Below are 14753 nucleotides of genomic sequence, written 5' to 3'. Positions count from 1 at the left end.
ATGCAAAATTACGGGGCCCTCAATAGATGTTATAAAATACTTAGAATTCGGGTGAACCGTTTAGCGAATTTTATGGTTTTCCCCAAAGATAATAAAAGTGTAGTTGCTTTAGGCGCGAATTTTAATAATATTACCTTCCTTAATGCGGGCGCACATTTATGTGACCCAAATCTAAATCTCAACGAAGTCGGAATGCATCAAAAGCCACGGGCGCACTGGTGCGACGTGGTTCGAGACACATTTTCACGACGTTGCAATTCTTATTAAAAAGACATAAAATAAAAGCTCAGAGCTGTCACACCTCCCTTTTTCCTACACCCGCAAGGGTGCAAAGGAGTTTTTCCAATTAAAGGACAGTCGGAACGGGATTTATTATTAATATTCAGAGTCGCCACTTGGGAGATTAATGGTGTCCTAAGTCACCGGTCGAATCCCAATCCGAGGAAATTATGACTCTGTTAATAGTCCGCGAACCAGAACTCCGAGTAAGGAATTCTGTTAACCCGGGAGAAGGTGTTAGGCATTCCCGGATTCCGTGGTTCTAGCACGGTCGCTCAACTGTTGTATTCGCTTTTATTTTATTTTTAAACATATTCTAACCTATGTGCTCTTTATTTTAACCGCTTTTATTTTATGTCTTTTTAATAAGAATTGCAACGTCGTGAAAATGTGTCTCGAACCACGTCACACCAGTGCGCCCGTGGCTTTTGACGCATTCCGACTTCGTTGAGATTTAGATTTGGGTCACATAAATGTGCACCCGCATTAAGGAAGGTAATATTATTAAAATTCGCGCCTAAAGCAACTACGCTTTTATTATCTTTGGGGAAAACCGTGAAATTCGCTAAACGGTTCACCCGAATTCTAAGTATTTTATAACATCTATTGAGGGCCCCGTAATTTTGCATTTTTATTGGCGAGGCTCATCTCACTTTATTATTTAAAAGGCAAACCTAAAGTAACTACGATCTTCTATTTCACTTGTCCCCAATGAAAGAGCCCTAATGAATTTATTGCTGGATTAGAGCACACCGGAAGAAAAATTGCGTTCAGGTCTACCTCAAAAGAATGGCCCGTCACAAGCCTTGGCCTAGGCGCAAACGTACACGGGCGCACGAACTGAACCTGGGCCGCTCATTAAGGCACTGAAGCCTACACTTTTGACAATGGGCTGTTGAGCCCAAATCATCAAGGCAGACCAAGCTTCACTTCGATTCACACAAGCAGCCACTGAAATTGCCTCAATTTGTTCTACTCAAATCTAGATGATACTGACTGCTTTAATTTTAATCTTATACTCGGGCTTGTGTATGACTGAACGGATCACTGCATTATTCTGAATGTGTTGGTCAAACTAAAGTATCACTAGCTAAATTAAAATATCAAACTTAACGACCTAAATTGACAAACGTGCACATTTGTTATCAAATTCTACCCACACTCTACTGCTCACCCAAAATACTAATTCAATTTCATACATCAAATAGATCTGGAGCAATTAATCATGTGAGGCTATTAAACTAAGGAGTAATACAAACAGACGTAAAATGCCATGATTATCTAAGGTAACTAATAACTAACTCATAAAGTCAGTTCCAGTACTTGAAATTATCCCCTAAATCCGAAAGTTGGCAGCGATTCATTTCCACATAAACCTGTTGCGCTATATACTATGCTAAAGTATTGGAATTAGGATCTAGGCAGATAAATCACACAGTCCAAATAAATCACACAGTCCAGTACAGCCCGTGGAGTTTCAGTTAATACAGTCCAAAGTTGTTTACACAATTCAATTATACAGTTAATACTATGGGTAAAATGCAGAAAAGTAAACAAGATCAGCAGGTGAAGAATCCGCGAGGTTCCATTCCAAACTCTTAACATCATGTATTACACCACTAAGGTTCGAGACATGTACCTGGAATTCGAATCAAAATTGAAGAGATAGAGGTCAGTAGCGGCGACAATGATTCAGCAACAGTAACCAACAATCAAGCAGTGACTCGGAACTGAAGTTTTGACCCAGAATATGACGTTCCAACCAAATAACAGCTAATTTCAGAAGGATTAAACAAGTAATAAACCAGAATAAACTTCGAACAACTCAGCCTTGACTTGAACTCCACTAGAATAGCTCAATCACATCCAAAATTGACTCAAATCGACATTCAGGAAATCCCTAAAACTTCAACCACCCGATGTTGAACTAGAAGATGCAAATCAAATACCAAAACTCGAAATTAACCTAAGGCTGTCAATGAAACAGTTTTTTTTTTTGGGTTTTTTATAGCTTTTGTTTTTTTTAGATTTTTTATGAAGAAAAGAAGATTTCAGATCTAGTGTTCATCTGAAATTCAAATTCCATATTCTGGAAATATAAACTACCTTTAGGGGGAATTTTTGGGGCTTCCCAAACTTGTGAATCAAGGCAAATGAATGCCTATTTATAGGTGAACTTAGGGTCCAATTTCAGATTTTCCCTTTACCCATTAGTCCCTATTCTAATTCTATTTTACCCTTTATTTTCTGACTTGTTACACAAGTAACTACCCTAAGTTTTACTGAAATCTGCACTATAGTCCATCCTAGAAGGTTCTATACCCATTACAATTCCTATTCTACCCTTACCTTGGTTCTAAATTTACCAATCTTAATAAAACTACCCTTTTTCCTGCCTAAACTACCCTTTAAACCCTCTTGGAATTACTGACCAACCCAAGTAAAACCCCTGAGTTTCAGCTTACCCTGGTGAGTCAATATTAGCTAAATACTAACCCATCATTACCTAACAAGTGAACTAACTAATCCTACTGAAATTAACTCCTAATTATCATTCAAAACCTAAGGCTAAATTTAAACTAAGGTCACAATTAAAATGGTAGCACCAACTTCCAATTATCAACTCAATGAAAGTTAAGATTCAAACCAAATCAGATTAAGCAACATGCAAACGACACGAAGAACAGAATAGAAATCCAGTTGAAATTCCAAGAACTAATCATTGGCTAATCAGTAGAAAAATGGGAATTAAAGTGTAATTCAAGTCAGAAATTACTCATGAAATCAAATATGAATCATAGAATCAACTAAAATCAGAAACTATGTAGGCAAATCATCCTAGACGAAAATTAAACTAGAACTCAAAAATTATGAGGACAGAAGCAATCATAGAAAAAAAAAATTAAACAAAGAAGAAGGGAGAAGGACAAAACTCACTAATTTGAGTCTTCAACTCGACTGAGTTCACACGTGGTCTTCGAATAATATTAGGTGTTTGTTCTTGGTAAGAACAAACACATAATACAATCTCAAAACCATGCAAGCACCGGCCAACCCTAGAAATTCCAATAACTTTGACAGCAACCCTAGATCCTAAATTTGTGAAGTTTTACTTAGATTTGAAAGGTTTTGGCTTGGGTTTCGGAATGAGGAGGTCCAGGAGACTGTAGGGTACAATTTTGGTCGGATTTGGAAGAGGTAGAGTTTTTAGCCGAGATTTCGATCTAAGATTCGAAGGGTTTGCTTGATCTTTGAGGGAAGATAGCCATGGATATGGAAAGGGGAGGAAGAGAGGAGCATGGGGCGTAAATTTGGGGTGATTTGGAGCATCGCCGCAGGCGGAGGCGATTTCCGGCCGGCCGCTTACGGCGGAGTGTGGCGGCGTTACAGGGTCTCTGAGGGATGGGGTGAGAGAGAGAGACGAAGGGGTTGGGGGGGGGGGTAGAGGTTCGGACATATAAATATTAAACAAACCCAGTTCCGGACCGTTAGATCAACAAAGATCAACAGTCCTGATTTGGTCTGTTAAAAACGGGGTCGTTTTGGATTGCTGGGGGGAAAGACCGGGTTTTGGGGGCGGGTCGTGGGCCAGTTTGGACGGGTATGGGAGTGGGTTTGGGGGGAAACGTTTGGGCCTGGGGTTTGGAAATTAAAGATGGCCCAAACAGACTTATATTTCTATTCTTTTTCTTTCCATTTCTTTTCAATTTCAAATCTTTTTCTTTCTTTTCTAAATAATACCTACATTAATTCTAAACCAAAATTATCCTACCAAATTAGATTAATGTTCAAAAATAATATTTACAACAACTAATTAAATACCAAATTAAAAGAAAACTGCAAGATTAGCATCTAAATGCAAAAATGCGTTATTTTTTGTGATTTTCTATTTTTGTAACACAAATAGATTACTAACTAATTTCAAAATGCCAAATTAAATCCTAAATGCAAGTGCAACATATTTTTTGTATTTTTCATGAATTAAATAAAATAAACATGCACAAACAAATGCAAACAATTAACACAAAAATGCCACAAAATTCAAAAAATTGCAAATAATGAAAAGAAATTATATTGTTTGAATTTTTGGGAATAATTCATATATAGGGCAAAAATCACGTGCTCACAGACATCGGTTGAGAATGTGACATGTTGTACTTACTCCTTCTGCCCAGAAATGGTTTGGTAGTGAATGGTCTAGTAACATCGTTCTTGCCATATCTTGTAGTGTTCTATTTTTCCTTTCCACAACTCCATTCTGTTGGGGTGATCTTGGTGCAGAGAAATTATGAGTATATCCTTGATCATTACAAAAGTCTTCGAATGCTCTGCTTTCAAAATTCTCCTCCATGATCACTTTGGATTGTTATAATCAGGTACCCCTTTTCTCTTTCAACATTCTTACAGAAAACCTCAAAGTTTTTCAACGCTTCATCTTTATGAGATAAGAAAATCACCTAAGTGAAACGCGAGTAATCATCAACAATAACAAAAGCATATCGTTTTCCTCCTATGCTAGCAGTTCTAGTAAGCCCAAATAAATCCATATGAAGCAGTTGCAGAGGTTTAGAAGTAGATACAATATCCTTGTTTTTGAAAGAGTTTCTACTTTGTTTTTCAATTTGACAAGCATCACATATATGATTTCTAGAGAAATTCAGCTTGGGTAAGCCAATAACTAACTCATGCTCGGAAAGTTTTTCTATCAGATGCATGCTTGCATGACCAAGTTTCCTATGCCATAACAGGGATCATCATATATGGAAGTTAAACAGATATGACCATCTATATTTTCAAAACCATCGAGAATGTAAAGTTTCCATACCTTTTACCTGGGAGGATTGTTTTACCTATCTCCTCTTCAATAGCACAACATGTTTTCTTAAACTTTACCTCATATCCTGAGTCGCATAGCTGACTTATGCTTAGAAGATTGTAATTAAGTCCATCAACTAGATAAACTTCAGTGATAACACAATTGTTATTGAAGGGAATTGTTCCGGTACCGATTATTTTTCCTTTTGAGTCATCGCCAAACTTAACGCTTCCTCCATCTATTTTTGTAACTTCCTTGAACAGGTTTTTATCACCTGTCATGTGACTGGAACACGCACTGTCTAAGTACCATTTTCCTTTGCGACTTCTTATGTGGTGTTCCTGCAAAACATAGTGATTACTTTCTTTTAGGTACCAAAGCTTGCTTGGGTCCTGGTTGGTTAGTGTTACTAGGTTCAGAATTGTTTTTGGGTTTCCAAATCCATCCTGAAATATTTGACTTACGAAATCGACAAAAAGAATATGTATGTCCACTTTTATTGCAGTAGTGACACATAATTCCTGACCCATTTTTGGGTCTTTCATTAGTGTTAGTACTAGTGGACTCAGTTCTGGCAGGTCCTTTTCCAGTTGACTTGTAAGTCGTCTGGTTTGACCTGATAGAACTATGACTGGTGGATTTGCGCATGCCATTAAGTTGCATTTGCAATTCCTCAAACTCTTCTTGAAGTACTTCTTTTCCGATTTCACATACTTCATGTTTGAGTTTCCAGTCTTTTACTTCTTTGTTGAGTCTCTTTAGTTCATTCATCATTTTTTGAGACTCTTTCAAAGTGAGATCAAGAATATCCTGCAATTCATTACATCTTTCACAATTATAAGACCTTACCTCGCTTGTTTCACCTCGAGCCATGAAACAGTTTTCACTGTTATCTTTGTATTCGTCGTCTGAAGTATCCTCATCTGTCCAACATCCTGAAAGTCTGTTCATATCGTTTTCCAGAATTGTCATGAAGCAAAGATTTGCTATTTCTTCGTGTTCTAAACTGTCATCATCACTCCAGCTTCCAAATGATTTGTTTTTGTTGAAACCTCTGGAGATTTTTCTTTTTAGATCTGGACACTCGGCTTGAATATGTCCAAATCTTCCACACTCATAACATTTTGCATCATTCTTACCTTGTTCGTTTTATTGCCTGGTTCGCCTAGGTGGGATCCTTCCTCTTCTTGTATTCCTAAATCTTCTCAATAAACCATCCATATTTCTTGACATCATAGGGATTTCTTCTTGAAGAGCTTCAGGATCATCATCGATATCATTCTCAGCTATCTCAGTTGTGGCCTTGAATGCAACTATTTTCTTCTTTTCTTCTTGGTTTGTTTTCTTGAGATGTGTCTTTTCGAAAGCTATGAGTTCTCCACGAAGTTCATCATAAGATAATTTATGCAGATCATGTGATTCAAGCGTGACTACTTTAGTTTGCCAAGTGGTTGGTAAGCTTCTAAGAATCTTTCTAACTTGATCACCACTTGAGTATGGTTTGCCAAAAGCTTTTAGATCGCTAATGATTACTGAATCTGGCAAACATTTCCTCAATGGATTCTCCTTCTTTCATCTGGAAGAGTTCATAATCGTGAACCAACATGTTGATATGTGTTTCCTTTACTTTGTTGGTTCCTTCGTATGTGACTTCAAGCTTGTCCCACATTTCTTTGGCTGTATCACAACTGGAGATTTTTTCATATTCTTCACCACTTATAGCATTATAGAGCAAATTTCTTGCCTTGTTGTTGACTTGCACAACCGCCATTTGCTCATTTGTATATGAGTCTATATCTTCAGGATCAATAAGAGGTTGAGCGGCAGCCAGCAGAGGATAGTTTCCCTTTTTGATAACTCTCCATACTTTAATATCATAGGCCTTTGCATATATTTCCATACGCACTTTCCAGTGGGAGAAGTATTTTCCATTGAAGTATGGTGGCCTTACTTGGGAATTTCCTTCTTGAAAGAGTGCTCCTATGATAACTTCATTTGCCATGATCTTTTCTCACAAGCTGTTAAGCAAAAGAAAAGTGTGAGCCTTGCTCTGATACCAATTGAAAGTACAAGAGGGGGGGAGGGGGGAGGGTGAATTGTTTATTTTTAAACTTAATAGCTATAAGTTGACTAGTTTTACAATTAGTCGACTAGATATAAGAACTTGATAATAGTAAGGACAGAATTTAAAATGCAGAAATTAAATGCAGGAATTAAGAAAACCGGAGTTTTTATACTGGTTCAGATTCAATGTGAATCCTAGTCCAGTCCCCTTGGGTTGCAAGGGAGTTCTCTTTCAGTAAATGAGTTTCTTCAAGTACACAGAGAATGGTGTGATTTACACCGATAGCTTAGTTCCTATATCACTCGTTTCTTTTGATACAATGTCTCACCAGTGTTATTTCTTCTCTAACTTGCTACACAGCAGATCTAGTAGACCTGCAATATTTGTTTGCAGTAGAACAAAGAGAGGGTATTTGGTTCGATCAAAGTATATGGCTCTAGGGTACAGATACAAGTTTAAATACTTTGAGAGAGGCTTGGTTTCTGGAGAGATTTGCCAACCCAAGTGATTTGATCCTTGGAAAGAAATTGATTCTTTCCAAGAATAAGATTATACAGCAACGGCTATGCTTGACGAGAGACTTGAATGATTTTCCATATATGCTTCCCAAACTCTTGCTCTTTCCAGATTTGGATACGCTTGATTTATTTGATTCCTTAAGTCTAGGCTTTGATTGATTCCGTCTTGGCTTTGATTTCTCTAATCTCGGATTGCTTTCCTTAATTTCCCTGGTTGACTCCTTCCATCTCGTAGCTATCCATTGATTCCTTGATCTTCTCTAATCTCAGATTGCTTTCCTTAATTTCCCTGATTGATTCCTTCGATCTCGTAGCTATCCATTGATTCCTTGATCTTCTCTGATTGATTCCTTCAATCTTTGAATGCTATCCATGAGTTCCTGTACATAGAACAGATATATTATTTGCATCATTAAAATCAGATTTAACAATTTGTACATCAAGATCCCCGAATAAAATAATATGAACTTGAAGTTCATAAAAAGATAATTTATCTGCAATTATTGCAAAGCATGCCAGGCGCATTTGCTGACCTAAAGAAAGTAACAATATTCTCACTGCAAATGCTTATATTAGAATAAGTCCTAGAAGGAAAAAGTCTATGGTACGCTTAAACGTATAGACAAATCGATTTCAAATAAATTTCTTGATAAAGAAGATGAGCAATTGATCAAAATGATTATAATAAGGAGGCAAGTGATCTAGAAGATCACATGACATAATACTTCATAAAATCTCAGGAGAGGTTCAAGTACCTGAAATGAAGGAAGAGATCTCTATGTTATGTCTTTATGAAAAAATATTGGAACCAATATAAAATGTTCGCCGACGATATCTATGATAGCGCTAAATATAGATGAGGATCTTAAGTCTGTCGAATACAGACACAAAAACATTAGCCAAATGGAAGAGAAACAATTCAAGTAGAATTAGTTTCATATGAAAGACATGTAGTTTTGGACGTGCATTTCAAACACTTGAAAGTATAAAGTAAATAGTATGCGCAATCAGTTTTCAATATATTATTTGTCTAGCATGACATGAAACTTGATATGCATCTAATTAAAGTCTATTATATGGCTTATATGACTTAACTTATATGACAACCCTTGAAGGATTCAAATCGCTTAAAGCATATAGAATTCATGGTCATGAAGTACTACATCCTAAGTGCAATTTGTGCACATATGTATCTTGCTATAACTATAAGCATGATAATATGATAGCGAGAATCTCTATGGAGATATTGAAAAGGCCATTCCACGACATTTTATGAAGATATTACATATCTATCAAGAATGATGATTTCAAGGTGCAACATATTTATTCAAGTTAATATGGTCGATTTGTTTATCAAATCTCTACTAATGATCTCTTGAAGATGATGCACAAGATTGGGATGCGAAGGCTCAAGGATGTACATTGATGCTCTCATCAGGGGGAGTTAATACGCGTTGTACTCTTTTTCCGTTACAAGGTTTTGTCCCAATGGTTTTTCCTTGCAAGGTTTTTAATGAGGCAAACAAAATGCATATTGTTAGATATGTGTACTATTTTTACTTCTCTAGAATTTTTTTCCCACTCTGTTTTATTTTAGTTAAAGTTTTAATGACGTACATTATCTGTTGAATAGACATTCAAGGGGGAGTGTTATAAATAAAAATATATTTAATATGAATGTCTATATTTTAGAGAGTTTTTTGGGATTTTACTTGGTGGCTAAGTCACTCTTTCCCATGGTAATTTATCTCAAAGCAATAAAAATTCTTTCTAACTTTTTTCCAATTATTTTTGTCTCTCGAGTCCGGAATAGTAACATTTTGGTTCCGAAGCGTCCCCCATAGTTAGAGCTCCATCGGATCGTCGAACCCTAACCCTAGCTTGGCGAGATGGTGTGCATACGCAAGGCGACCATAGATGATTTGCTGGCAATGCAAGCCTGCAATCTGCTTTGCCTTCCTGAAAACTACCAGATGAAGTACTACTTCTACCACATACTCTCTTGGCCGCAGCTTCTGTACGTGGCGGAGGATTACAATGGGAAGATTGTGGGCTACGTGTTGGCCAAGATGGAGGAAGAAACCTCTGAGTGCCATGGACACATCACCTCCTTAGCCGTACTCAGGACTCACCGTAAACTTGGTATAGCTACTAAGCTCATGACCGCTGCTCAAAACGCCATGGAACAGGTAAATCCCATTTTTCTTAATTTGCTTCTTAATTCTGATACTCCTTGTGAAATTGAATTAAGGCATTTATTCTAACATTGGAATTGGCCTATGAAATTCAATCCAATTAAAGATTCTTTTAGTAGGTAAAGTCATTGAATCTTTTTTATTGCTTAGATGCCCTGTCAACTATGAGAAAATTGGGGTAGTAAGAAGTGGCTTAGTACTGTGTGTGTCATGTTTTTGGCAGTATTCTTAATTTAATTTCTTCGCAGTCTCAGCTACTAGTTAGATCATTCAAACCAAAGCACTTCATTTGACGACCGTGCGATAACTTCAAAAGATTGGTGGCCAACTGAAACAAAAAGGTTTTCTACACCCATAGAAAGTTTTACGTTGATCACCTAAGAGAGGAGATCACCGGGAAGCGAATGGAGCAATGAAGGAAAGAGGTGATCATTAAGGTTTAAAGTGGGAAAAAAGGATAACAAGAAAAGGAAAGGTAGACGGAAGAGGAGTATTTTCTCTCTAGAGAGGCTAAAATGTTACATTTTTACTTGAAGAAGACTGTTTTCGTATATTACTCTCTCCCCTTTTGGCAATTTTATTAGATTTAGTTTTAACAAAATATTGGTCAAATTAATTTATTTGAATTAAGGTGGGTTTTTCATTTAGGGAGGAAACCATATGGGAAAGCACCTGAAGCACGACTTGGATACGAACAAAGAGTTATTTACTCCTAAATACAGTGTTAGAAAGCAGTAATATTTCAGTCTTATAAAGAACATAGATGAAAAATTAGATTGGTTGGAAGGCCACACGGTTTACCCAAGGAAGAACGTTATAGCATTATCACGTTGCCGGAAGAATGTTATGGTGTTATCACTTTGCCCTACTTGTTTACCAATTTCTATTTCATTCTGTTAGCAGACATAACTATAGCTATATAGATTTGGAGTGGGGAAGCATGCGCTATTAAGAGAGGTGGTAGTATAGTTGTACATCACGACAGAAGGGGGTTGGAGGACTAAAAACTTTACAATTCAGTTTGCATATGGTTTATGTAGGAGTATCATGAAGGGATGAGAAAGCTTTCACCGTCATATCACATTCAGGGTCGGGGATGGCAGAAGAATTAACTTTTGGAACTACAAGTGGTGTTGTTGGTCTTGTGAGAATATATGTTGAGGGCTTCCTTTTACAACATATACATGAGGATTGAACCTGAGAGAGTTGACAGTCCAACAGAGCCAAAGGGTGCAAGAGGGGGACGAATGTACTTTGGTACCTCAGGGTTGGAAGGAGCCTTCAAGATTGGGAGATGGCAGAGTTCCAAAACTTGGTGGGAGAACTCTACAGCAGATTATATCGCTTTCAACACATGATTTGTGGAGGTGGGGGATGATTGATGATTTGTTCACAGTCAATTCATGCTACCAGAAACTGTTGATGAGACGGGGGACGGGTTTTTATCAGTATGGATCCCTAGAGTGCCCAGAAAGGTGTGGTCTTTTGCTTTGGTTGGCAAAAAGGGTAGCGATACTGACAGTGGAGAACCTAAGGAAGAGAAGTGTCACTTATGTCACTTGGTGCTATTTGTGCAAATGTTCAAGTGGAATAGTTGATCACCTATTGTTGCATTGTAATGTGGTGTTGAATTTGTGGAGGGTGGCTTTGAATTGCTTTGTGATACAATGGGTGATACTGGGTAAAATAAGAGAGGTGTTGCACAGTTGCACATTCGAAATGAGGAAAAGAATATCAAAGGCATGTAGGTTGCGGCTTTAGCTCTTATGTGGGTAGTATGGAAGGAGAGAAATAGGAGAATATTTGAAAGAATTGAAAAAGGTCTCATACATTTTAGGAATAGCCTCTCGTGTCTTTATTCTTTTTTGGTGCACCGACGTGATTCCTACTTGTATAGAAGATTGGGTTTTGTAGAGAATCTACTGTTCAGTATACTGCTTGTTTTTTTTTTTTTTTGGGGGGGGGGGGGGGGGGTTCCAACATAATAAAATTATTTATTTTTACAAAATTAAAAAAGTTTGTATAGGATTTAGGCATTTAGCACAATTTTTATAGGGAGCAAGTTATTGAAAGCACTACCTAGATAGGACAGAGGGTTATTTTCTCCTAAATACAATACCAGAAAGTAGCATTATTTCAATCCCTTAAGGAATAGAGATAAAAGATTAAAGATTGATTGCAAGGCGAGAATGTTTTTGTTACTCAAAGAAGACTGTTATGTTACTATCACTTTTCCCTATCCTTTTGGTAATCTTTATTACATTCTATGAGTAGGCATATCTTCTTAACGCTCATTCTGTTCCCCCTCCCCGACCCATCTCCCAAAGTGAAGACAAACCAACTAAAGGAGGGACACATTGTTGTTGTTTTTATCTCTGTTATTGCTTGAACAACTGCTTAAGGCGAGTCTTTTAGCAAGCATAAGTGTTGCGAGATCATTTCAGGATAGCATTATGTAATTAAGTCTCTTTTGGAATTTCTAAATTGATGAGTTTTGGTTCTCACTTTTTAGAACTAACTTTTGTCAGTACTCATGTCGTTCCTTATATAAAGTACTCATGCTTATACTTATGAAAAAAATAATATTCATGTTATAGTAATTGTTACTTATTTCTTTTATGTTAGAATTTGTTTCAGCTCAAAACTAACAGCTTGTTTGGATGGTTGTTCTCCATTGTATCGTGTTGTATTGTTATCTTAAAACAATGTTTGTTTTGATTGTTTCATTAAAATTGATTGTATTGTATTGTTAAATCCATTGTTCCGGAACAATGAAAAGTCCCCTTTTTTGAAACAACCGATTTGGTGTGGTGGGATTGTTTCCTATTTTCTTTCCAATTATGTCCTAACTTATTACTCCACAATTTTATTTTATCATTTACCTTTTTTTTTCTATTTTAACTCCAAATCTCCAACCTATAACCTACTATGTTTTTTTCTAGAACTTCTGCCGCCAACGTTAAAGGTGTTTTGCCGCCTCCTATTTTATTTTTTCCCCTAATTTGCTTTTAACTCAATTCTAACTAGATGTGCTCCTTTGTTTTGCCTTCTTCTGTCTCGCTCCTTTGTTCTACTTTCTTAAGGTGTTTTGCCTTCTTGTGTTTAAATTATTTTTATTCATAATTTTTGATAAATTTAATATTTAAATAATTGAGGGTATTTTAGTAAACTTATCAATTACAGTACAGTACGATACAGTCAAACCAAACAGCAAAATATTATTTAGCAATAACAAACAATACAATCTATCCAAACATTGTATTCATAAAACAATACGATACAATACGATATAATACAATACAATACATTATAAAACGATGAGGAACAATGATCCAAACAGAGTGTAAGCGGCAAGTATTGATTCATAATGCAATGCTGTTCTTGTCGATCTTCTTTCTTATAAAGGAATGTATCTAGGATAATGCTGATTATGCCTCTTGACGTGACTAGTTCTGTTTCTTTTCATGGAACAGGTGTTTGGGGCAGAGTATGTGTCTCTGCATGTGAGGAAGAGCAACAGGGCTGCATTTAAGTTGTACACAGAGACATTACAGTACAAGATTCACGACATGGAAGCTAAGTACTATGCTGATGGGGAAGATGCTTATGACATGAGGAAGCAATTAAAAGGCAAGAAGCACCATCTGCATCACCACCACCATCATGCTGGTGGATGTTGTTCTGGGGAGGTAAAGGTAGGAGCTACGGAGAAAACCGCAGAAGGGAAAAAGGAGTGATTGTGGAGGAACTTTTGCCAAGGAATTGTGTAGTCTGCTTAATGGGCATTCAAGACTGGAATTGTTGCTATTGTATGCTTTTAATAAGAGAGTAACGTGTCTTGAAAAGTTGAACACATGCATATGGCATTTGTTCTTCTTTGGTTGTATGTGTTCTTTTGTATCTCTTGAATGAAAGAGCAAGGCAAAAACTGGAATCTTCGCGTTATCTTAAATATCATAGTAACAAAAAGAAACTTGAAGGAGTGATTGTGGATGAACTTTTGCCAAGGAATTGTGTTTTATTTGCTTATTGTGCGTTTCAAGACCGAAGATGTTGCCGCTGTATGCCTTTGGTGAGAGAAATGTGTCTGGAAAAGTTGAACATATGTATGTGCTTGTGGGCTATGGCATTTGTTTCTTATGCTGTTGTATTTTCACTTTTATATCTCTTGAATGAAGAAGCAAAGAAAAAACTGAGAATTTTGCGTTACGGTAAATACAATAATGAATAAAAAACTTTCTTGGGACCCTTTAAACCTTTAAATGATGGAGAAGTGATTGGATAACTAGTTTTATTCTTGAACTACTTGGTTAGTTTTCAGTTGCATGTATTTGTGAAGGCAGATTTTATGGTTCTTTCGGATACAACAACTACTCATTATGATTATTATACTCTCTAATAATGTGGTTAATTCGTGCTGACGTTCATTCAGATGGAAGCTTTATTAGAAAGTAGAAGAATGCAGAAAACGACAATTAACCCATTTCTATGTTCGGAACAAAATAACGGAACACTTACGTTGCACCTTTTATTTTTATGTTGTATTGTTAGATAAGGTATATTGAGAAAATAAAACATCTTTAAGTCCATTAGCAAGGCATGTAACCAAGAATTTCATTTTGCAATTGCATTGATTCTACAAAGGCATAGCATTTGCAGCTTGGGAGTAAAATTACTTTTATTTAATAAATTAGACGAATGCTTCTTGTGCATAAAAGAAAGAAAGACTTGGGACAACTTATCACTTGTCAGCGTTTATAGATTCATAGGGGGATACCCCTTGGCATTTTCAGACTCAACAAAGAGAAAAAGGCCACTAGATAAGAGCAGATTTAACTTGTAGTCTATGGGTTCACGTGAATTCAATAGCTTTTGCTCAG

General features: G+C 36.7%; 1 protein-coding gene across 1 annotated transcript; it reads left to right on the top strand.

The window, feature by feature from the left end:
- Positions 1–9466: 9466 nt before the first annotated feature.
- On the top strand, positions 9467–14089 carry LOC109216448 (N-alpha-acetyltransferase 10-like). Its single transcript, XM_019380597.1, has 2 exons — positions 9467–9867; positions 13347–14089. The coding sequence occupies exons 1-2, from the start codon at positions 9568–9570 to the stop codon at positions 13608–13610; spliced, it is 564 nt and encodes a 187-aa protein (XP_019236142.1). The 5' UTR covers positions 9467–9567; the 3' UTR covers positions 13611–14089.
- Positions 14090–14753: the final 664 nt, after the last annotated feature.

Source organism: Nicotiana attenuata, unplaced genomic scaffold, assembly GCF_001879085.1.
Source record: "Nicotiana attenuata strain UT unplaced genomic scaffold, NIATTr2, whole genome shotgun sequence".
Lineage (NCBI taxonomy): Eukaryota > Viridiplantae > Streptophyta > Magnoliopsida > Solanales > Solanaceae > Nicotiana > Nicotiana attenuata.
This window is presented reverse-complemented; position numbering and strand designations above follow the sequence as displayed.